Source organism: Arvicola amphibius, chromosome 4 (genome assembly GCF_903992535.2).
Source record: "Arvicola amphibius chromosome 4, mArvAmp1.2, whole genome shotgun sequence".
Taxonomy (NCBI): domain Eukaryota; kingdom Metazoa; phylum Chordata; class Mammalia; order Rodentia; family Cricetidae; genus Arvicola; species Arvicola amphibius.
In genome coordinates, this window is record NC_052050.1 from 66,325,225 (window position 1) to 66,350,398 (window position 25,174).

General features: G+C 36.6%; 1 protein-coding gene across 5 annotated transcripts in view; it reads right to left on the reverse strand.

Moving 5' to 3' along the window:
• Rapgef6 (Rap guanine nucleotide exchange factor 6) overlaps positions 1-25,174 on the reverse strand; it is a 170,896-nt gene that overhangs the window by 66,189 nt on the left and 79,533 nt on the right. For all 5 annotated transcript variants that reach the window (XM_038325883.1, XM_038325882.1, XM_038325884.1 and 2 more), the window contains 6 exons: positions 16,153-16,284; positions 7,575-7,752; positions 6,996-7,132; positions 4,730-4,888; positions 4,008-4,160; positions 40-204 (listed from right to left, as the gene is read on the reverse strand). In XM_038325883.1, coding sequence (XP_038181811.1) covers positions 40-204; positions 4,008-4,160; positions 4,730-4,888; positions 6,996-7,132; positions 7,575-7,752; positions 16,153-16,284 — 924 coding nt within the window. The remainder of the gene's footprint in view (positions 1-39; positions 205-4,007; positions 4,161-4,729; positions 4,889-6,995; positions 7,133-7,574; positions 7,753-16,152; positions 16,285-25,174) is intronic.

The window sequence follows — 25,174 nt, forward strand, 5'->3', positions numbered from 1 at the left end:
CTAAAGTTAAGTCCATGCCTTTTATATTTATAAACCAACCTTATCCCTTAAGCTGTCAATCTTAAACCATTCCAAAAGCTTGATCCCAACATCCAAAGGACTTTCAAGAAATGTCCTAAAAGTTAACAGGAAATCTTCTATATACGTTGGGTCCACAATAGAATGTTCTTCTATCAAATGCATGATTAAACGTTCAGGTGTTGCCTAAAGATCCAATGAAACAAAAGATTAAGACAAAACAAAACAAAACTCAAGTATCTTCCTAATTGTCTTTTAAAGCCTACTGCTGGAGAGAATGCAGTTTTCAGATCATAACTCAGAAGCAGACAAAGCTCAGGGCTAAGAAATGGTAGGAGGATAAGCCCCCAGCAGCATTTGCACAATTGTGCTTGTTTCCACTGGCATTTGCAGGGCCTAGGAAATTTACTGACTTCTCCCTTGTATGGGGCGTTACTATCACTTCTGCTACAATAGGGCATGTAATGACTGTTCAAGGCAAAAGAAACAGAAAGAAGTTAGCCGGGCAGTGGTAGTGCACAGCTTTAATCGCAAAACACAGGAAGCAGAGGCAGGTTAATCCTTTTGAGTTTGAGGCCTGTCTGGTCTACAGAGGAAGTTCCAGGACAGCGAGGGGTACACAAAGAAACCCTGTTTTGAAAAAAACAAACAGCAACAACATCAATAACTTAAAAAAAAGAAGACAGTGAGCAAGTAATCTTTCTTCCACATTTAATCCACCTCAAATTCTCTTCTGTCCCAGGCTATAGGAATAATAATATACAGGTTTTTACTCTTCCAGTCTTCCTGCTTGCTGTGTGTGAAATGACTAAATCTTTTACTGTTTGTACATTCAGCATTTTAAAGGCTTATCTACCTCAAAATTTATCTACACATATACATAAATAAATATAATATCTATGTGTGTATGTAGGAACAAATTTTCCTAGAGTTTCTGAACCAATGTTAAAATTTACTAAGACTTTTTAAAAAAAATATTATTTTTTGGTGGTGTATGTGTCATGTGGAGGCTAGAGGACAACCCTGAGTATTGTTCCTTAAGCACTGTCCTTTATTTTTTTGAGACAGAGTCTCACCAGCCTTGGATGTGCCAAGTAGGCAAAGCTAGTTAACCAGTAAGCCCTATAAGCATATGCTATCATGCCTGGCTTTTTGGGGAGTGAGTTGGGTGAGGTGTACATGTGTGAGTTATAGGCTAGAGGATGACATCTTACTCAAACAGTATTATTATTGTTGTTATTATTATTATTTATTTTAAAATATACAGTGTTTCACTAAACCTGGAGTTTACCAAGTGACTGGATTGGTTGGCTAGAAAACCAGAGGAACCCTTGTCTCTGCCTCCACAATACAAGAATTACAGGTGCTCAAAATCACACCAGTTTTTTTTTTTTTTAAAGAATTCTGAAATAAGATCCATGTACTTATACAGCAAACACTTTACCAACTGAGCAATCTCTCCAACCTCCTATGCTTGGTTTTATAAATGTGGGTTCTGGGGATCAAACTTAAGTTACTAGGTTTGTACTTTATCAACCTTGCCACCTTTGCAACCCTGCTCTGCTACCTTCTCAAAAGTGAGTAAACACAACACATTTAAAAAGAAAACAAATATTAATTTGTATCTATGTGGGGGAAAGGAAAGCTCTGGGGTGAAGTCCTCTGCTGCTCTTGCGGAGGACTTGGGTTTGGTTCCCAGTACCCACATGGTCACTCACAAACATCTCTAACTCCAGTTGAAGGGATCCACTGCCCTTTTATGGCCTCTGTAGTTATGGCACACACATGATGCACATACATAAAATAAAATTAAAAAAATCTAACGGTGGCCCTTAAGTTTAAACTTCAATTTGCTGTGCCCAAATAATTAATTGATCACAACATCTATCTAAACACACATTAATACTGATAATGCTGTCACCTTAGATTTTTTTTCCCCCCAAGGGCACCCAGTGCTAACAAGGTATATAAATCACTTCTATTGAAGGCACTCAGGAATAAGAAAGACTTTAATATAAACCTACTAATGGCACAAAGGCTATAGGTTATTCTTCTTTTCTTATCCTCAAAAATATTAAGTCTAAAAACCCAGTATAAAACATTATAAAAATGGGTTTATTATTTAGGTCAATCAAGTCTAGGAAATTAATTTATGTGGTTCTAGGATTTACAAGCTAAGTGGCCAACCTTAAAGGAAGAACATCATACTATTTATGTAAATCAGTAGACAAACCATGCAGAAGTATGTAAGTTGGATACTTGGAGAAAAGGATCCCACTCTGGATACTCCCCTCTTCGTTGAAAGGCAAAAGACATGTTTGGCAACAGTTATACTGGCATGGTAGAGACTGGTTAAAAACAGTGAATAGTGGGAGGGAGCAGGGGGACGTGGGCAAAGGGAAGGGAGGGGAAACTGTGGTTGGTATGAATAAAATTAAAAAAACGGCAAATAATTAGAAGATATTAATATATACGGAAGTAAAACACTAAAAAAGTCTGTAAGACAGTATTAGAACTGTATCATATAAACTCATGTTTGTATAATACATATATGTGCAATGATAATTAACATATCTGTTTTTCCAGTTCTGACTCTTGAGAGGCTGTAAATATTCAATATAGTGAATTTCCAGATACTGGCTTATAAATGCTATCCTCCACTGGAAAGATCAAGAACTTTCTGGAGAAATTGCTGATTCCAGAGCAGGAGCAAAAAAAGTTCATGAGACAGGCAGATCTCTGAGTTTGAGGCCAGCCTAGTCTACAGAGAGAGTTCCGGGACAGCCAAGACCACAGAGAGAAACTATCTCAAAACAAACAAATAAACAACAACAACAACAACAACAAAAAATATCAATTAAATGAACAACCAAAACCAAAAAACAGAAACAAAAATAGGGGTCTTTTCCAAAGACAAAATGATAAATAATGTGCATTAGCTTATGCGTTTTATTTATATGTTTTCCTTTCTTCCTAATTTTTTGAAAGACTCCTGATGCTCTTGCCTCTACACTTTCAGTGTTGGGATAACTACAGGTGTGCAACCAAACCCAACACACACTATTCACCTTTTACTATACACAAAGTTTATCCTCAGAAACAGCTCTAAGAATTCAATTCCCAAGAAAAAAACTGATATGACATCAGACTCATATGCTAAATCGTCTATTTGCCAACTAATAACAACATACTTATTTTATAAACAAGACTAGCTTAGGAAGAGAAACATGCATGTATTTTCAACTATACTTGCTCTACTTTATATCTAGAGATTTTCAAACAGACAAGAACGACAAAAAACGTAGGAGAGTAAGACACAGAGAAGGGACTATGGAGATTGCTGTTCTGGCTGCAATTACGCTAAAGCTTCAGATTTACCTAACTCAATCCTAATTTTACTTCCTTTGTCTCTTCCATTTTTAATTTAAAGTAAGGTTCAGAGAAGCCACAGCTGATTTCAATGCTAGCAAGAGCACTGCGTCTTCACTGTGGATTCTATGTGTCTTTGTGGCTAGTTTTTAAATTTCCTGTTCCTGTCTATCACTAATTTTGCTTTTCTTTTCGTAAACCAACAACCAACATCAAGGGCTTATACATTTAGGAAGAAAAGATTTGGCCAGTATAATCTAAAATAATATTGTAACAATTTTGATATTAAATGCCAATAAGTATCCTTCATTATTCAAATGTGTAATAAATAACCAGCTGGAAAAGGGACAGAAGAGAGAACACACTGAATTAGACATTAACATGTTAATGATGAATTTTACATTACTCAAAAAAATGATTTAAAGCCTTCTATACAAGAAGTTAAAAACAAGCCTGGCAGTGGTGGTGAAAGCCTTTAATCACAGCACTTGGGAAGCAGAAACAGGCGGATCTGTGAGTTCAAGGCCAGCCTGATCTATGAGTAAGCTCAGGACCATCATAGCTACAGAGAGTAACTACAGAGAGAAAAACCAAGCAAGCAAGCAAGCAAAAATACCCACCTTGATTACAATGTGTCCTTTCCTGGTTCCACTCCGGTCTAGTTCTCTATGCTCATGTACCATGACAATTTCTCCCTCTTCCTCAACTTTATGGGTATTTTTTTCCACATGGTTTAAAATTCTCCAATAATCCTGTTGGGCTATACACACAAACTGTCCAAGAACAACATGTGGACAGTTAATGAACCTATAGTACATGAACACATCACTATGCACCAAGGCAGAGCACAAAGGTAAGAAATCAAATGGCATCAGTTCTTTTCTCAATTTGTTTAACCCTAAACAAAAAACCAAGGCAAACAATTCACACACACACCAGACCAAAGTGGAATCGTCTGAATTCTGCTGTAAAAGGAGAAGTGAACATCCACTTCTCTTAAGACATTATGCAGAGAAAACATGAAGCAGGAATAAGTCAGAAACAAACAACTCACAAGTTCCTATTTCCTTCCTTCTTTGAAAACAGAAAAGAGCCTGAACTGGATAATAAGACTTTGAATGCTCAAACAAACATTTATTTGGAACATTCTCTTAAAATTTGTAGTCTGCTCAATTCAACAAAATTTGAGACAAATATAAAATCTACTTTCTATTGGCAACTTATAGACTACTGAAAATCCTAATTCCCAACTAAAGCTGTTTTATTTCCAGGAAGAAAAAGAAAAGTAACTTAGATATTTTCAGGCAAAGAATGAGAAAACACTGAGCAGAGGTCAGCTTACCTGACAATCATCGACTTTGGTCCTGACAACACCATGCATGTGCTGCTTATCTAGAGTGGGAACAATTCCAAAACTATTCCCCATGAAGAGATTTTCTATTCTCCCATCTGGATGAATAATTTCTACGGTGCCATTTAAAATGACATACCATGAGTCAAGCTACAAAGGAAAATAAAGGTGTTAGAACCTTTAAAAAATAGTTATAACTTTAAACAACAATATAGCAGAATACATACATCACTTAAAAAGAAAAAAAGAACACCTTGCTCTATTATTCAATAATTAGTCAACAACACCCCATGCTTTGTCTACAGGAAGCTGCACCGTTGTTGTTGCTGTTTTTTTTTTTTGGATACAAAGTCTCTATGTAACCCTGGCTGTCCTGGAACTTGTTATGTAGATCAGGTTATCCTTGAACACACAAAGATCTTTCAGTCTGCCTCTCTAGTACAGGAACTAAGGGTGCACCCTGCCCAACCAGACAATACATTTTTGTTGATGGAACTGTAGAGTTGAAGAACATAAAAGCATATAGGAAAGAAAAACTGTTTAAAATTCTATTGTGTATGTGTGGGTGCAGGTACACATATGTGTTGGCATATAAACAGACTCATTTGGAGGCCAGAAGAAAACCTGGCTGTCTTTCTGCAGATACCATTTATACCTAATTCTTTTAGAAAGGGTCTCTTTGACCTGGAGCTTCTCAAGCAGGTGTGGCCAATGAGCCCAGGGATCTTCCGGTCTTCACATCCTCACTACTAGGCTATCTCTCCAGTGCCTGCCTTATGTTTAAAAACAAAATACAATCATCTGTCTCCTCCAACTTCCTGAGGATGTATATCCTACATATTAGATATAGGAACAAAATACATAAATAAAGCTGGAGAAGAATTGTGAGCAACTTAAGAAAAGAGTGTGAGGTCAGTGGGACATTATGTGTCTAGCATGTTGGGTTGAATCCTCAGCACCACGAAGAATGCCTGAGAATGCTCTAGTCTTTTATCCTATGATTATGTATTCATTTGGTTAGCTATTGTTTGTTCTTAAACTGTATTTTGGCATACTCAGTTCTTTCTATTACAAATATGTAAGGAGTATCTTTTTATATAACTTGAGATTTTTATTATGTTCTAAATAGAGACTCCAGTTAAGTAGAACAGGTTAGAGACTGTGAATATAGTAGAGCCCACATCAAGAATTTCTAAATACATTTTCAGAAATGTTAAAATAATTTACTAATAGTAAACATTGGTAATTCACTTCTCAGCACCAATCTGACAGCAGGGATTCTCAACCTGTGGGTTTGCAACCCTTTCACTAGAGGTTGCCTGAGGCCATCAGAAAACACAGCTATATACATTACAATTCATAACAGTAGAAAAATTGCACTTATGAAGTAATAAGGAAAATAATTTTAGGTTTGGGGTCACTACAAATATATTAAAGGGTGGCAGCATTACAAAGACTGAGAACCACTGTACCACAGCCTGGTCACATCCCTAGGATAAAGAAATCAACATCAATTCTCCCTCTTTCAATTCTTATCACACAGTGAAGAGGGGAGTGAATAAACACTTGACCAACATTTTCACCAACAAGATCACACATACACACGTATAAATCACCAACAATAACAACACACATACACACATATAAATCAACAACAATGAAGAATTCTTTAAAGAGTTTTACCACCTAATTTTATTTAAAAAAATTGGTTCAATCATCGACTGAATACCTATTTTGTATAAAGTCCATTGCTGGGGAACTAACAGTTTAAAAAAATGTAAAGCAAACAAAACAAAAAACCCAAAACACCACACGCACAAAACAAAAAACCCCCAAAACAACAACACACACACACACACAAAACCACAATAACAAAATAAAACAACTCATCTCTTCAAAAGTTAACTACCCAGAGAAACCCTGTCTCAAAAAAAAAAAAAAAAAAAAAAGTTAACTACCAACAAGTGGTGGAGGTGGTGACTGCACACAGAATTCTGTGAATTCAAGGTCAGCCTGGTCTACAGAATGAGTTCCAGGACTGCTAGGGCTACACAGTGAAACCTTGTCTCAAACACAAAAACAAAAAACGAAACAAAAAACCCAAAAAGATAAAACCAAACAATGACAACAACACCACCTAAAATAAACAACAACAAAAACCCTACCTCACCACCCAGTATTTACTTAAAATACTTTACACTCAAACTCTTAGATTTATACAAGCTTCAAAACATTAATGACTTATTTGTTGACCTACCTCTTGCCCATCTTCAAGAATTACAGCTCCAGCTTGCTCTACTACTTCAAAAATCATGACAGAGCAGAGCTCTCTCCTTACAGACATGGTCATGTTTGCAAAGGCAGGAAGCTGGTGCATGAACTCAAGTAACTGTTCTATAAGAAAACAGAAATTCTAGTATAAAGATCAAGGCTACTACTTTAACATACATCAATTCTACAAATCAATATTCTATTTGTTAATCAACTTAGGAATTTATACTGCTAAAGTAAGAAAAACAAGATACATCACTTCACGACTATTCATAAAAAACATTAACAACCAAACCAAAGTGGCTGGAGAGGCAGGAACGCTGGCTGTCCTTCCAGGGAACCTGTGTTTGATTCCCAGAACCCAAACAGTGGCTCACAATCGTCTGTAAAATCCAGTTTGTTTGTTTGTTTATTTAATTATCTATCTATCTATCTATCTATCTATCTATCTATCTATCTATCTATCTATCTATCTATCTATCTATCTATCTATCTATCTATCTATCTATCTATCACAGGGTTTTCCGTGTAGCCCTGGCTGGCCTTGACCACAGGTATTTCTTACCAACATCATCATCAGTTTTGTCTGCAGGTTCCTTTTCAAGACACTCTCGAACAAGATCTCGACCCTGCAGTGGATCTGTTCGATCAATTTCCTCTTCCTCATCTTCTTCATCCTCAGAATCAACAGGTCCTTCTGGAAGACGTGTTAAGTCTACATCTCCTACTTCACTTTCTGTAGCCTACAGAAAGAAATTTCAGTGAATAATTTCATGCTAAAAATATTATACATCACACCGTGAATTGACCAAAATAGTCTTAAATGCGAAATTAAGGAATTAGGTAACAATGGAAAAGATACTTATTTAGAAAACATTGCTCTACCGAAAATGCAGGCCCATCTTTCTTCTGTTATCTACATAATAAGTCAGATCCAGTTAAGTATAAGACACAAACATTACTAAATATATTAGTAGCTGTTCTCCAATAAGCAACTGTTTTTCTTAAAGCAAAACTTTCTAAAATAGTAGGTACGAGAGATGAACCTATTAACACATGCTGCTTTATGTGAAAAACGTTATTCTTTTCACAAAGTCTATTAGGCCATCAGGGAGATTAAGAGCAGGAGTCTGAAGAGAGGCACAATAGTACTAAAAAGTACTAACACTAACATAAAAAACAAATGCCAAGCCGGGTGGTGGTGGCGCACGCCTTTAATCCCAGCACTTGGGAGGCAGAGGCAGGCGGATCTCTGTGAGTTCGAGGCCAGCCTGGTCTACAAGAGCTAGTTCCAGGACAGGCTCTAAAAAAGCTGCAGAGAAACCCTGTCTCGAAAAACCAAAAACAACAACAAAAAAAAAACAAATGCCATTACTTTCTAATATATTATCCAGCCTTAAAAAATTGTAAAGAACAAAAATTATTCAAAGTTATTTCTAAAGTCAATCTAACAAGCACAACTTTGGAAACAACAATGTTCTATATCTTAGGAACTACCAGACTTTAAAAACTGTCATTCACAGAAAATGAAGATGTCTTTTCAAAAGTAAAAACTGATTAGGTAATACTTTTGATTATTAAAGCAGTTACAGAAAACAATGAGTTGAGCATAAGAATTCTATAATAATAAGTATAAGCATTCACAAATGAGTACTAGCGAAGATTATGACAGGTTCATCTAAGATTTTACATTCTTTGTCCTCTTTAGTAGTCATTTATTCTCTGTATTAACCTCCTCTCTGAGCCCAAAGATTCAGGGAACTTGACAGAAGAAGGTACTGAAGGAACGCACAGCCAGAGAATGGGAGGAGTGCTCTGATATACTTACTCTGAATATAAAATGCTGCACTCATGAACTCACCTCACCTGCGGTTACCTGCTGAGGACCTATACAAGATCAAGATAGTTAAAATATCCAATACAACATGGTATGTTTACACAGGAAAGTACATTGAAATGAAATTAAAAGTCAGTATAAGGGGAAAAAAATCCAACAGGGCGATAGATGCTCCTGAGGTCCTGACATAGCTGAAGAGCTATAAGGAGGGGTGGAAAAGTCACTTTATTATGAGGGGCCGCCACTGGCAGGGTTCCTTGTGCTGCAGTAGATAATCTCACAACCTTGTACACATGGCCAGCAATAACAAGGCTCAGACTCAGGACGTGCACGCGCGCGCGTGTGTGTGTCCACACAGATTTTTTCCCCCCAAAGAGGAGAAGAGACATATTGTGGGAAAAAGTCAGCGAGAGGTAGGAGGAGGGGTTGGGGGACAGTTTAAGTTTAAGATGAATTGTGACCATCAATGGAAGTACCAAAGTTTAAAAAATATGAACAAAGTTAAAAGTGAATGGGAAAAGAAGAGGCACGAAAACGGGAAGGAGAATTCTGAGTAAGAGAAGCAGAACCAGAAAGAGCAAAGCAGCAACAGAAATGTAGCATTTCAGAGAGAGGAGGAGTACCACCAACAGTATGACAGGGAAAGACGATCAGGGCAGACAGGAAGGGGACCAAGCCTATCTTCAAGTATAGCCTCCCGCTGTCAAATGTTTCCACTCTGTCTGTGTCAGCACATTATTCTTCTGGCCTTTGTTAATTCAAGTTAGGGCTCTGGTAACAACTCAGTCTTGTTTTATGCACAAATTATACTGCCTTTGGATTCCTACATACTTTTAAGTGGTTAACAATCCAGATTAAATACTCAACCCGAAACCCTTTAGGACTAGAAAAGCTGGCTTTAACAGCCTGCTGCTATGGTCTGGGCCCAGTTTATCCCCCTCCCCCTTTTTTTTTGAGACAGGGTTTCATGTTCCCAGATGGGCCTTGAACTCAAGACTTGTTGCCAAGAATGCCCTTAAACTTCTGATCTTCTGGCTGTCACCTGGGATTATAGACATGTGCTATTATGAAGCTCTGAGATTGAACCCAACATGTTAGGTAAACACTCTAACTGAACTACATCCCCAGATCTCTCTCCCCTTTTCACAGTACTAAGTGTCAAATACAGGGCCACCCAAGGCTTCTCTAGCCAAGGCATACTCCTAGATCCTAAATGTGTTTTTATTCCCTTATTTTAATTATACGTGCATGAGTGTTTTGGCTGCATGTATTTTAAGTGAACTGCATGCATGTCTGGTGTCTACAGAGGCCAGAAGAATGCACTGGATTCCTTGATGGTTGTGAACTGCTATATTGGAGCTGGGAACCAAACCTACAAGCACTCTTAACTATGGAGCCATCTCTCTAACATGTAGTGAGGAGCTGTGGGTTGTGTTCCTGCCCGGCTCCAGGCCGCCTGACTAGCTTATGCCCCGAAATAACAACACACAAACTGTATTCATTTAAATACTGCCTGGCCCATTTCTAATAATCTGTGTAACATCACGAAGTGGTGTCTTACAGGGAAGGATTCAGCATGTCTGACCTGGTGGCCAGCTTCACGGCTACTGTCCCAGAGAGGAGAGGAAGAGCAATTTGCCCAAGGCATCTGCCTCACTCCCAGCATCCTGTTCTGTCTACTCTACCCACCTATGTTCTAACCTATCAGGCTAAGCAGTTTCTTTATTAATTAACCAATGAAACAGTAGATAGACAGAAACACTCCTACATCACTAACACCCTAAAAAATTTTTTCCTTTTCCATTTTTTTTTTTTTGAGACAGGTTTTCTCTGTGTAACCTGTCTGTCCTGGAACTGACTTTATAAACCAGGATGTCCGCAATCTCACCTAAAAATTGTCACTAGAAAAAAATCTTAACTTCAAGATGATGGTATTGGGAGGTGGGGTTGGGCAGCCATAAATTCATAAAGTTATTAGAATCATGAACCGGTAGCACCCTAACAAAAGGCCAGAAGGAGTTCATCCAACTTTTCCTCCACAAGAAGAAATAGCTAGGTGGTGTCATCTACAGATCAGAAAGAGGTCTTTTGCAGGATACCAAATCTGTCTGCACCTTAATCTGGAATTTCTACTGTTTGTGACCTACCCAGTGCATGGCATTTTATTATACTAGCTTGAACAGACTATACTTCTCCATAGAGAAGAAATCCTATTCTGTGACTACCATGCACTTGTAAAGTAAAAATGAGGACTCTTAATAAGGAAGCATAAACTATAAAATGAATAGATGAAAAAAATTTAACTGGATATGATAGCTCAGGCTCACAGCCCTAACACAGAATTCATGAGTTCTAAACCAGTTCAGGGTAAGATGAGGTGGGGGCGGGGGATGACATGATAAAACCAGTAAAGAAAGTTCAAACAAAAGACTGCAAAAGACTGGCAATGGATTATAAAAATAAACAGAATTATGGAGACTAGAATGGTAATATCAAGAGATGGTAGAGGGATGTGGAAACATTTTTGTACAACAGTTAGCAAATCTGCAGATCCTTTAAATGGATTAAGCATAGGGAAGACATTGTAGGGGCCTAGCAGGACAAACACAAAACTTTTGATTTTCCTTCCTTGTCACATGTATTATTTTATTTATCATTTGGTGAGTACAAGCTGATTTTGTGATGAGGTAGCAGTCACCAAATAAACCACCAGAGAATATCCTTTTCCTGTTTGCAGCTTGATAACCATGAAGCTATAGCAAGAGGTGCCATAGATTTTATGAAAATGTTATACAAATTTATGAAAACCACATTTTCAAATTGAGGTTTAAGTGTTAAGCCAGAACTTCATACTTTCAGTAATTTTCCTTTCAGTGTTATCAAGTCCAGGTTTCATTTAACCTTTTTGAGGGAACATTCAGCTAAAAGGTATATTCATAAATTTAACAAGTATTCCTCTAAAGGTAGTCTCGAGTCCAGTACTAACATTTAACCTTTCTTACCTGTTTTGTTCCCTATGCTGTATTAGAGACAGACATGCACACATCTGATATATTTCTTATCCTATATATACATGGCTTCTTATTAAAATTGCAGGTCTAGAAATTTTACATTTTTTGAGGTCTACTTAATCATTCTATTTTAATTCTGTTCTAGTTCCTTTTTTCCTTTACTATATATTCCTTTAATTGCTGTGGGAGAATGTTCTTGTACACTGTAAAGATTTGTCACTTGTGTTAGTTTAATAAAACACTGATTGGTGAGGAGCCAGGCAGGGAGTATAGGAGGGGTGACTAGACTAAGAGAATTCTGGGAAGAGGAAAGGTAGACAGTCAGTCACCAGCCAGGTGCAGAGGAAGCAAGATGAGAATGCCTGAGAAAAGGTACTAGGCAATGTGGCTAAACACAGACAAGAATTATGGGTTAATTTAAGTTATAAGAGCTAGTTAGTAATAATCCTGGGCTAATAGGCCAAACAGTTCATAATTAACATAAGCTTCTGTGTGTTTCTTTGGGACTGAATGGCTACAGGACTGGGCGGGACAGAAACTTCTGTCTACATATAATCATTTACCACATACCTTAAAATTATCGTTTAAGTTTTTGGAAAACAAAAAATATAAGAATTCCCTTCCAGTTTTATCTCTGTTGGCTTGTTTTGCTTTGTTTTATGGTGTGTGATGGACAGTTTAGTTGTCAACTTGATATAATCTAGACTTATCTGGGAAGGGAGTCTCAAGGAGGGACTGTCTGGATCAGACTGGCCTGTGGAGAAATCTATGGAGGACTACCTTAATTCTTTTTTTAAATATTTATTTATTTAATTTATTTATTTATTATGTATACAATATTCTGTCTGTGTGTAAACCTGCAGGCCAGAAGAGGGCACCAGACCCCATTACAGATGGCTGTGAGCCACCATGTGGTTGCTGGGAATTGAACTCAGGACCTTTGGAAGAGCAGGCAGTGCTCTTAACCTCTGAGCCATCTCTCCAGTCCAGGACTACCTTAATTCTGCTGAGGTGAGAAGATCACCAGGGAGATATGACTGTGTAAGAGTAGAGAAAGGAAGCTGGGAAAGCATGCATCCATTAACTCAGTGCTCTTTGCTCCTGGATATAGATAAAATTTGACTAGCTGCTTTCCTGGACTTGTGAGCGAAGATACCCTTTCCTATAAGTTGCTTTAGTCAAGATAAGATATTTCTATTTCTGGACAATTGCCTTAAAAGTTAGCTGAGAATTTCTACCTAAAGGGCCACTCTTAAAAGATTCTTCTTACACTATAGCATTCAGGGTTTAATATTATCACAAATTTCTTCTTTAGATTTTTGAGTCCTGTTTTGTTTTCAGAATTTTCAATGTTTGTTATGTTTTCACTTGTTCACTCTCTAAATTCACTAAAACTCAACCTTTGTCATACTGGGTAATTTATAAAGCACACTCCTGTTTTTAGTTGTATAGATTCTATTTAATACAAAATTTTGGAAATGCAAAACAATAAGGGTAGAACAGACTGGTTTTCACAGGGATAGGGATAAGGAGAGGAACTAACTACAAACAAGCCTAAAATGCTTTCTGACCCTATGCCATTTTCCCATATTAAAGATGGTAAATTTTGTTATATGTAAACAATGCATTAATGACCATAAACATGCACACATGAATAATGATACAGGAAGCAGAACTGATGGCATGGTACTGAACTCAATAACTAAGGAAGAAAAAAATTAGTGTTCGCATTTCTGGATTATGAAGTATGTTCTTCATATTTATCATGCTAGATAAATGGTAAGACATTTACCGATACTCTAATTGTAAAGAAAATAGTAAAAAGGTCATACAAACTGCAGACTGTTATTAATGAAGAAAGATGCGCAGAAGACTATAAGCAGGGTAGTCAAATAGCGTGACATCAACCTGCAATATAAGACTACCAACTAACACTAGTAGGTGGGAAACCTGAAGAAGCTACTATCAGAGCAGTATCTTAGACCCGCTTCCAGCATTTTTGGAGAAATACGAGCTACACATACAGTCCAAACTCCAGTGTACAGCAAAGCACTGACTTGAATAAAAATATGTTCACTACCCTTTCATTCTTTCTGTTGTAACTATTCAGGGCTTTGCTTCTTGCCTCAAAAGGGCAATGATTTCTATCTTAGAAGTGGAATACCCCAGCAGGATCAGGCACCTATAATTTGAAAGTGCCACAACTTGCTTACTATCTGTCTTAGCAAGGCATAAATTCCCGATTATTTTAGAGACACCTACAGTCAGCCACAACACTCCATTTGATGGTTTTAGAGTCAATTTTCCTCAGGATTCCTCTATGAAACAACACAGAAACAGAAAAACCACAGCTCTAACTTAATTTTTAGATGCAGCAACACCTACAGTTCTTCTTTTTGGGGGTGGGTGTGTGGTTGGAGACATGGTTTCTCTGTGGAACAGCCCTAGCTATCCTGGAACAAGCTCTGCAGACCAGGCCTTGAACTCACTCACAGTTCTTCTACAATGTACTTCCTTTTAAGAAGTAGAATGTACTAACTCCAACAATTGCTAAAGAAAAGGAGTAAGTAGCTTAAGAGTTACTGTGTTATTAAGATTTTCTTTGTTAGACCCCGTATAATATTTTTACAGAATAGAAAGGGCAAATTCCTATTTTATAAATACTATAAAAAGGCAAACAGGAAGTCAGAGATGCTCATAGTATCCTTTTGTCAAGAAAGTTGTATGTTGGCCTAAGCTTTTTTTTTTCTTTCAATTTTGCATCTGTCTACAAATTCCCCTTCATAGAAAGAAGCTATTTCTTTTAAATATTTGAATCTGGGAAACACAGCGGAAACTAAATGCAAATATTTTCTTCAGAAAAAAAATGATTATAATTTTTTTTTTACTACATGGTAGCAAATATATATGGCTATTGGGGCATTGAAGTATGACCAGCAATAACTGAGATGGGCTGTTTAAATCCAAATTAAGCAAGCAAAAAGAGTGCAAAAAAAAAAAAAAACACCCCAACCTCATTTACAATATTAAAATACTGCTTAAACATCAAAATAGCATTTAAAAATACTATGTTAAATAAAATATATTAATTAATTTTATGTTTCCTTTTAGATGACTACTGAAAACTGAAACATGTGGTTTACATTAAATGTCTAGTTAACAGCCCAGAAACACAAAATGTATCTGAATTCTTGACTAAACCAACTATCACTACCAAATCTGTAGTTATTTAATATCACTAGGTTTCAGGTTGTAAGGCCTTTCACCCAGAAAACTGCCCTAGACGTCTGACATTAAAGATAGCATAAGAGACCACCATGAGGACTTAACAAATCAGCATTGGCCCAAACAACCCAGTAGGATTGTTCAAGGATTCTCAGTCTATAATCCTTTCCAGAACTCTCTTTTTATTACAAGGATCATCATCTAGTTTGGATTTTTTTCTATTCAGATTAAAAATGGAGAAGTCCATAATTACATTCCTTATTTAACTTTCTATTTCATTCATGTTACACAGGATAGAAGTTTGACAATGCAAAAACAACCTTTTACTTTTCTTCAAAAATTTTACTTCTATGATTATAATAAAAACCAGTCCTTTTTACAAGAGTAAGCTGTTGTTTCAAAAGTCTTCTTTAATCCTAGGCATGATGCTTGTAATCTCAACTTTCAGGAGGATGAAGCAGGAAGACTGAAATGTTCAGGTCAGTCTGGATTAGAGGGTAATATTCTGTTTCTCAAAAACAAACAAAAACACACAACCTTTTTTCCCTTCTGTATCATATAATTCTATATTATATGGATTCAACTGGATAAAAGAAAAGACAAGGAAATCCCAGTCATATACTGTTGGATTATACTATATCCTCTCAAAAGACAGATTGACAGATTGCTTTGTTATCAGGCTGATAAATATGAGACATCACATAAAGCATACTTTGCCGAAAACCTTATACTGAAATATCACACTTGAATTAAAAAATACATGATCATCTAGAGCAGTGGTTCTCAACCTTCTTAATGCTGTGACCCTTTAATATAAGTTACTCATGTTATGGTAACTCTCAACCATAAATTTTTTTCATTGCTACTTCATAACTAATTTTGTTACTGTTATGAACTGTAATGTAAATATCTGTGTTTTCTGATGGTGGCTTGGTAAGGGTCATCTGAACCACCAAAAGGGCCACAACCCACAGGTTAAAAACCACTGATCTAGAGGATAAGCAGAGGGTATCTTGCAGAATAATAAAAAAAAAAAGTCTGTATGCACAGTACCCAGCCTAAGGTATTACCTGGTAGATATCGGATAAACTGCTGCTCCCAGAGTCACTGGCAATGCTACAGCCAGACTGACTAGAAGACACATGGGTCACCTGTGGATGAGGGTTGTCTGTGAGGTGCATCTTGGTAAGATCAGCTGGAAGCTGAAGGAAAAAGGAACTTGAGTTATTCTGAATGCCAAGCTTTACCTATTAGAGAGTTCTTGACATAATGCAACTTTACAGCACAGCTTTATGTACACTGTTCAGAACCCAAGAATAGAAATCCTTCTAAACCAAAGCCTTTCATTCTTAGTAAATTTTTTGGAACTAGTAAGAACCAAGCACATGTTCTAAAACTGTTAAGACAATTTTAACAGTGGCAAGCCCACAGAACAGTTTTGCAAAGAGATCACCATTATTAACTATACTTTGGGAGATATTCAATCCCTTTGTTCACCAAAATAAAAGTATCAGCTTCAGGCTAGAAAGACAGTACAGTGGTTAAGAGGTCTTCTAGTGGGCTTGAGTTTGATTCCCACCACCACACAGCAGTTTACAACTGGTAACTCCAGTACCCAGAGATTTAAAGTTTTCTAGCCTCCATGAACACTACACTATATGGCAAAACACCCAAACAAATAAAATAAAAAGTTTAACAACAAAAACCAAACAGTTTCCAATGTCAAGAATAGAAAGCACATACAACACACACACATAGAGACATACACTGGAAACATGCCTGAATAGAGTTAATAGTAACGGCTGAGATTATAGAAGAACACCTGAAGGCAGTAAGAGTTAAGTTTACAAAATGACTGTATACAGATTAAAAAATTTTCATAACCTTTGCTCTTAACATTATAATGTAGTTGGCTCCAGAAAATATTTTTTGGTGGTCAAAATTATCCAATGAATGGCTGTGTTAAGTGCAGAGACAAAAGAAGACTGGGAAGGACATCGGCCAGCAAGATGGCTCAGTGGGTAAAGATGCTTGTCTCTTCAAGCATGAGAGCTGAGATGGCTCCCTGGACTCACAGAGTAGAGAGAACCAATTTCTGTAAGTTGTCCTCTCATCTTCACATGCTTGTTATGGCATGTCTATGTGCACACACACGTAAACAAATATAATTTAAAAAATAAAAATAAGAAATGACTCTACTACTTGATCTTTAATACCTGACTACTGTTATTAAGGATGCAAACTGCATAGTGTATTTTATACCAAGAAATAAAATAAAACACATTATCTCATAAGCAATGCTATGGAAGAAATAATTCACTATGTTCTAAAGCAGTCAATATTTTAAGTACTCACTATTCTGCTATATAATTTCTCTTCAATTTGCTTTTTATGACCATTAAGTAAATCTAAAATTTGAAATGTTTCCTTCTTGTGCCCATTCAATGTATTTTACACCTACTTTAAAGGAGAAAATGATCAAGTCTGAGCTCCCCTATCTTAAAATGCAGATAAAGAAATTGCACAGACCAATTATACCATGAATTACTGCTGATGGGTTAAGTAATTCAGAAAAATGACATTACTGAGAAAAAGAAAAATCACACAACTCAGTATCAAAATGTGCAAGAAAAAATGAACCAGAAACAGAAAGGACAAATATTGTATGATCTAACTATCTAAATTCTATGTGGCATCAAAATGCTAAAACTCACAGAAGCAAAGAATAAAAAGGTGGTTACTTGAGGCTGGGAGTATAACTGTACAAAGTTTCAGTTAGACAAGAATAACAAAATTTAGTCACAGATTACACAGCACAAGTAACAATCACTGTAAAAACATAACATAGATGTTCAAAATCGAAGAGTAGATTTTAAATGTTCTCAGCAAGAAGAAGTACTTTATATGATAGGTAGGCTAACTAGCCCTGATTTGATCATTTCACAGTATACACACTTACAACACATCATCACAAACACAATTACTTTCAACTAAAAGAAATTTTAAAAATCTAATGTGAAAATAACAACAGAAGATGAAGTTACACTTATGCTGTGAAATATTAGTACAGCTCTCTCTACAACAAAAATAAAGATGTGAACATATTCAAGAAATGTCACCTACAGTACACACACACACACACACACACACACACACAGAGAGAGAGAGAGAGAGAGAGAGAGAGAGAGAGAGAGAGAGAGACTGTAACTCAAAACTATAGAATATGCATTCTTTAAGGCAGACATAAAATATCTGTAAGAGACAAAGCTGAATAAAACATCATACAGAGAATATTTGGTAACTATGCACAAAGGTAGAAATAATCAAGTAATGAACAATAATAAAATAACCTCTCAACAATTCACAGACCAATAATACCACATCAGAAACAAGAAAATATCTGATGAAATAAATACAACATATCAGAATGAGATTAAAGTAATTTTTAGATGAGTGTAGTGGCACATACCCGTTATCCTAGCACAGAAGAGCTGGAGACAGGAGGACCAGGAGTTGTAACCTTTTATTTAGGGAGGGGACACAGGTAAATCCTAAGAGCTAACTGGTTAGTCAGCCAGCCAGGGTTCAGCGAGAGACCTTATCTCAATAGAGTGAGGCAGAGGGCAATAGAGGAATACACTGGATTATTCTGCTTTGCAAAAAGATACATGCACACCCCCTCCCTGCACTCATCCACTACATACCACACACATACAAGATTCTTACAAGGACAGACAGAGCAAGGTGTCACTTTGGACACTGATGTAATAAACCAAGGTCAGAACAAGGCTACAGACCGGGCCTGGGAATACTTACAGTGTATTGAGAAATATTAACCCCCACCAGTTCCTGGAAAGCAGTAATGTTCAATCTTCATACTACTACTGAGGGCCTGAGGCAGAACAACTGACCAGTGTGCTTAGTCTCCTATTCAAATAAGTAGTGGAACAGGACTCACACTTGGGTCTATTTGATTTTAGACCCCCACTAGGCTGTATTTTATGCTAGGATCACAAGTGGTGACACAAAGATGGAAACAGATGGGGTGATGTTAAAATTTTACATAAGAATTTCCTGAACCTGTAAAAGAGATGAGAACCGCAATGATGAGACAGTGGCTGCAGTTAACATGTGCATGCACCTTAGGTGGTTCATTTGTGAACAGGAGCAAATGCATTCTATAGGCCTTTACATAGATTTCTGGAGCATGAGACCAAATGAGGTAGAAGCTTCATGACATTAAGCAGTAAGTTACTATTTACTATGCAAGAATCAAAGAGGAAAACTTTTATTCCTTTTTTCATGACCAAGTCTAATTTAATAGCTGACCTTTCACCAGAGAACTCTATTTATTCTATCATTCTTCTAACCCATTAAACTCTGCAAAATGTTCTGTTTGTTAGACTCCTTTATATATTTTCTATCTCTGGACATACGTGGTTTGCTGAAGATTGTGTTTTTTTTATAAAGACTATTGTCAAAGTTTCACACGAGGGAAAATGTCTTGAATATAAATATTACAGAGGTATAAAGTCAGTTGCTGAATGAATAAATTTAAGACTTAAGGTTGCCATAGGTGCAGATGATTTTTTGAGGTAAACTGCACATAGGTTCAGATATCCAGATTCCTTTGTCTTTTGGCTCTACCAACTATCTAAACATGGGGTCACTTAGGCTAAGACAGCAAAAGAAACACCAGAAAAACAAATCCTTATTTTCCTCCATCAGACCAACAAACAAAATAACTAGGTTGGGGTTTGTATAAGAAGCTGAGAAATTTATAGGAAATAAAGTATTTCTGTATTTTTACTCTACTCTTTAGAATGTACAACTTCTGGTTCTTTGTATGTTGCACTATTTCCCCCTTTCCCAATCAGATAAAGGGCTTGATGTAGTGAGTGGTGTCTACCTGCATAATCTGTTGATTAAATACCTGGAGAATAACTGAACGACTGCATCTGGCTTCTCAACAAGTGACATTGCTGCTGAGGTTTTTGAAGATTTCTGAACAAATGATACTTCAGCATAGGTATAGTCTGTATTCCACAGAGTATAGACTCTCGAAAGCTACATGCTATTCTAAGAGATACAATTCATGAAGATTAAAAATTAAATAAAAGGGTTTATCATTGAACAAAGTGGAAAATGATGTTCTTTATGCCCTCAGCTCTTTATAGAATAAGTAGTCCTTCAATACAGAAATCTATTTTACATATACTGCTCTTCAAATTTATTTTCCCCAATACCCTTACTGGCATCAAACCATGTTAAAAAATTCTGTTTTGGGATAATCTCATAGAATCAACAATTCAATGCTTGAAATACTTTTATAGGACAACTAGTGCTAGTCAAGACACAGCTGTGAAGAACACTTGCAGCTCAGCAGATGGGGAAGAGCATAATTTGAATCAGCGCAAACACAGACAGCAATATTGCATGACAGTTCTATGTCCTACTTTAAGAATAACCTACCACAATCAAGAATTTTTTTTAAAAAAGATTTATTTATTTATTATGCATACAATGTACTGCCTGTATGTATCCCTGAATATCAGAAGAGGACACCAGATCTCATTACAGATGGTTGTGAGCCACCATGTGGTTGCTGGGAATTGAACTGAGGGCCTCTGGAAGAGCAGACAGTGCTCTTGACCTCTGAACTATCTCTCCAGCTCCACAATCAAGAATTTTTAACAGGGAAATATCTAAAAAAAGTTTGCTATCTGAATTATCTAGTTCCTTACAACCCACATCCAAGCCCTATTTGATTTGAGAAAGACTTTCAAAAGGTGCCAAAGAATGAAACAATATTAGCTCTAAAATGGTTTTAAACTTGTGTATCCCCCTTAAGGATAACAGTTCTTCAAATTTCAATTTTAAATCCAAACTGCATTGTTAAAGCTTCCTTTTCAAGGCATCAACTATTGGATTATAGAAACACTTTGTCAGAAATCATTTGCTTGTGACCAAGGTGGGGGATAGGGGTGGGGAATGATTCTTGTCTATGTACCAAAGTTTCTAAATTCCCATGCACTGCTTTCAGAAACATATTTTAAAGCTTGATGCTAATTAATGTACATATACAATGCTAATATGCCTTGTGGTCGAACTTCCCATTTGCAGATAAAGGATTCTACTGCATATCCAATGCTAGCTGTGTAGATGGCGCAGCGGGGCTGCTTCCCGCCACCCGGCTAGCTTTACATCCGAAATAATTACATGGAAACTATTTTTTTAAACATTGCCTGGCCCATTAGTTTCAGCCTCTTATTGGTTAATTCTCACATCTTCCTTTAACCCATATTTAGTAATCTGTGTAGTACCACAAGGTGGTCGCTTACCAGGAGAGATCTTAACCTGCGTCCATCTCAGAGAGGAGAAGCATGGCGACTGACTATGGCGATTGCCCTGAAGCGTCTGCCTCACTGTCTTCTACCCAGCATTCTGTTCTGTTTACTCCGCCTACCTAATTTTCTGTCCTATTAAAGGGCCGAGGCAGTTTCTTTATTAACCAATGAAATTAACATATAGACCCTCCTCCATCACTAGCTGTAATCAAAACTCAAGTAAAGTCTTGGGGTATAGAAGGTTAAGAAATTATTACTGTATAATTTAGAAAGTGATGTTTGAGGTAAATCATTTGAATAATCAAGACTAAACATGTTAAATGACAGTAACAAAGATCTAAAAATGTATTATGCAAAATAGTAAATCTGGTTACACATGTGAAGTATGGTTAGGCCAGACTGTGATGTGTTCTAAGGGAAAAATAATATTGAATTCACAATACATGGCACAAAAGGTAAAATATTTCATCACTAATTAACACCTGATGAAATAATATTGTGGATATACTACATAACACATCGTTTATATAACATATATACACGCATATATAATAATTAAAATAAATGTAACCTGATTTTTACAGCATATTTCTGTTAAATGGCATTGAGTTCAGAGACTTGATGATGCATTCAGAAATTTTAGCAGACCAGCACAGCTCAGGCAAGGGTACAGAGAAAAACAGTAAGATCATCTTCCTCCTCTTTCTTTTTGGCAGTGCTGAAGATGCCCTAGGCTTTATACATGATAGTTACAGCCCTCCCCCACTAAGTCATACCCCAAGCCCCAGATAGCATTCCTGAGGGCTTATAAGTCATGCTTTAAAATGATCCCCTGAAGAGTTTTAAGGAAGAAAGTGTAAGAGACTTTTGATTCTTAAAAATTACTCTAGAACATTCAAGATGAAAAGAAAGTCACAGAGATAAATCCAACACAAGGCCTAAGAAGGCAGAGGCATTCTCAAAGTAAAATTAAGACTCAAAATTACAAGGGGCCCTTCAGTATAGGCCAGACCATCAGCTGACAGAGAGAGAGAGAGAGAGAGAGAGAGAGAGAGAGAGAGAGAGAGCGCTAAAAATAGATTCTAAGATCTGAAAAGCAGCCTTCAACAGAAACCCAACCCTAGGCTTCGCAGTCTTTGGTACAGGTGGTAGAGACTGTAGCAATGGCTCTGAGGCACAGCAAACTCAATTAACTACTCATTTTTTAAAAGTGAAATCTGAAGGAGTGGTGCTATTAAGCTACTTTATTAAAATTAGTGTTTTTCCATTTGAAGACACAACCTTTCTCATTTAAGTATTTTTTAAACTATGGAGATTTAAATCAATCTTTGCTAGTTAATGTATATTAAAAGTAAAAAAAAAAACTTGTAGAAAGAAAGAGGAAATCAGTATAAAAATGCCTAAGTTTGAGAACAAGCAACGGAAGTACACTGGCTAGAGGAAAGAGGGGTGAGTTGTAAGGGCAACTAGATATCAGATATTATACTGTCCACTCCGTCATGGTCCTTTTTTCTTCCTTCCCTCCCTCCCTCTTTCTTTCTTCTTTCTGTGGTGAAAGTCTGTTGAGGAGTGGTCAGCTGGGCCAAATACTGTAGAGAAGTGAAGTAAGGTAAAGCCAGGCATAACTGACAACGTTAGCTGTTTATTAACTTTTTCATTGGCTCCCAGTTGTAGAACAGCTAAAAGAAGGAAAACAGATGCCAAAGCACAATGGCTTCTCCAACACAGTGAGAGGCAATCTCCATCAAGCAACCCGACACAATCATGAAAGGGGCACCCAACTAAAAATCTCGAGTAAAGCCAATCCCTGGAAATGAACCAATTAATGAACCAAAGACAAGAATCTATATGGGGAGGAAAAAAAAATCACTTCTATACAATAAAAACTAATACTAAAACAGGTAATTATGAAAAAGCATCACTTATGAGGCATCAGAAACAAGTCACATAAATGGTTACAAACTAAAAATTTAAGATATGCCTAGCAGTGGTTACAAACAGATAATGAGTAAGTTAGAAAAATCAAGCTAAAATAAATGTTTATGGACATCACTAGCAGAAAAGAATGAGAGAAAATGAAGGAGCTGCAGTTTTGATAAGAGCAATTTCCACTAGGTGTAGTAATATGTGCCTTTAATCTCAGGACTTAGGAGGCAGAGGCAGGCAGATCGCTTTGATCTATAAAGTTAGTTCATGATAAAGCAGGACTATGTAGTAAGATCATATGTCAAAAGATAAAACTGTTTTTTTTTTTTTTGTTGTTGTTGCTGCTGTTAGTTTTCTTACAATAAAGACAAACTAGCCTCTCTGGCTTGAAAGAGTCCTCAGAGCACCAAAGAAAATCACTTTGATGCTTGGTAAAAGCTTATGGATAAACAACCTAAACAAATACATAGCCAACTACAAACACAACACTAAGTTCTCATAGCAACAGTAGATACCAGAAAGTCATGTATTAATTTCTTCAAAAGCTCAAGAGAAAGGACACTGAGGTTGTTTTATATACAACTAAATAACAGAAAAGAATCATTAAATAAAAGTAAAAAGAGTAAAGCAAATTGGAAAATCCAGTATGGGTGAGTATGAAAATTAATATCTAGTCTAATGTGTTTAGCAAAGAGTTAAATCTTAATAGTAACATAAGAGATGGGGGAGACAGAAAGGAGAAATGTGTACTTATAAATAAATAATTTATACAGGAAAGCGCCCATCACAGGATTCTCCTCATATTTGCTGTCACTTAATAAAACGATAGAACTGGATCTCTAAAATCCCCTTTACTCTTCTACAATTGTTAAACCATGGCTTAAGAGTGGCTACTAGTACTCCTCTCCAAGGAGTACTTTTCTTTTTGGGGTGTGTGAAATCTTCAAAAACAACTCTTAAACCCCATTTTTAATTTTGTTCAATTTATCTGATCCCACCCAATTCCCTTCCACACGCAGTTTTAAATTTTAGTGCTGCCAATATTACTCTGAGCAGTGCTCGGGCCCCACAGGTGGCATCTGCACTGAAGCAGCCACCCTCTTTGTATGTGCAGATAAAAGCATAACTTGTGTTTCCATCTCTTTACGCCAGTCAGCAGTCTGCCAAATGGACAGTACATTTAAATGCCCTCCCAAAAGAGCATTCAGGAAAACAGGCAATGAGCTAGGCCAAATAAACAGTACAACATCATGCTGTCAAAGTGTTTCTCCCTTAGTCACCACAAAGGCAAACCTTTGAAACAAAGACGTGATCAGACCTTCCTATGAAAAGCCTCCAGTATGCCAGATTCTAAGAGAACCATCAAGGAATCTTGACATATTTAAAGTCACCATTTAAGCATTTTCTAAAATATTTAGTCTTTTGTTTTGAAATTAATACGCAAGGTAAGAAAGACAGCTCCAAACACTGTAAACAGCCTCTATCAACAATAAAACTGAATTGTAATAGAGTGTTTTCAACAACTCAACATTTTAGCATTTTGACAGTTAATATATTTGCTTTAAAATGACAAGTGGTTTTAGCTATTACTACTTTGAAAATAGTTTGGAACACTAAATGTTTTTATATAATTAATTTTCATTCACAATTTTCTTTACGTTGTTCTTTAGGAATAAACAGCCAGTTTAATAAAATAGAACAATTCATTTCGAAGTTATCAGGTAATACCACATTACCGAGCTATGTTATATAAGACTATGGTTAGAATAGTATGTCTAAACATACCAGCTATTTAAGGTAAAGAAAAAACAAAAGAATG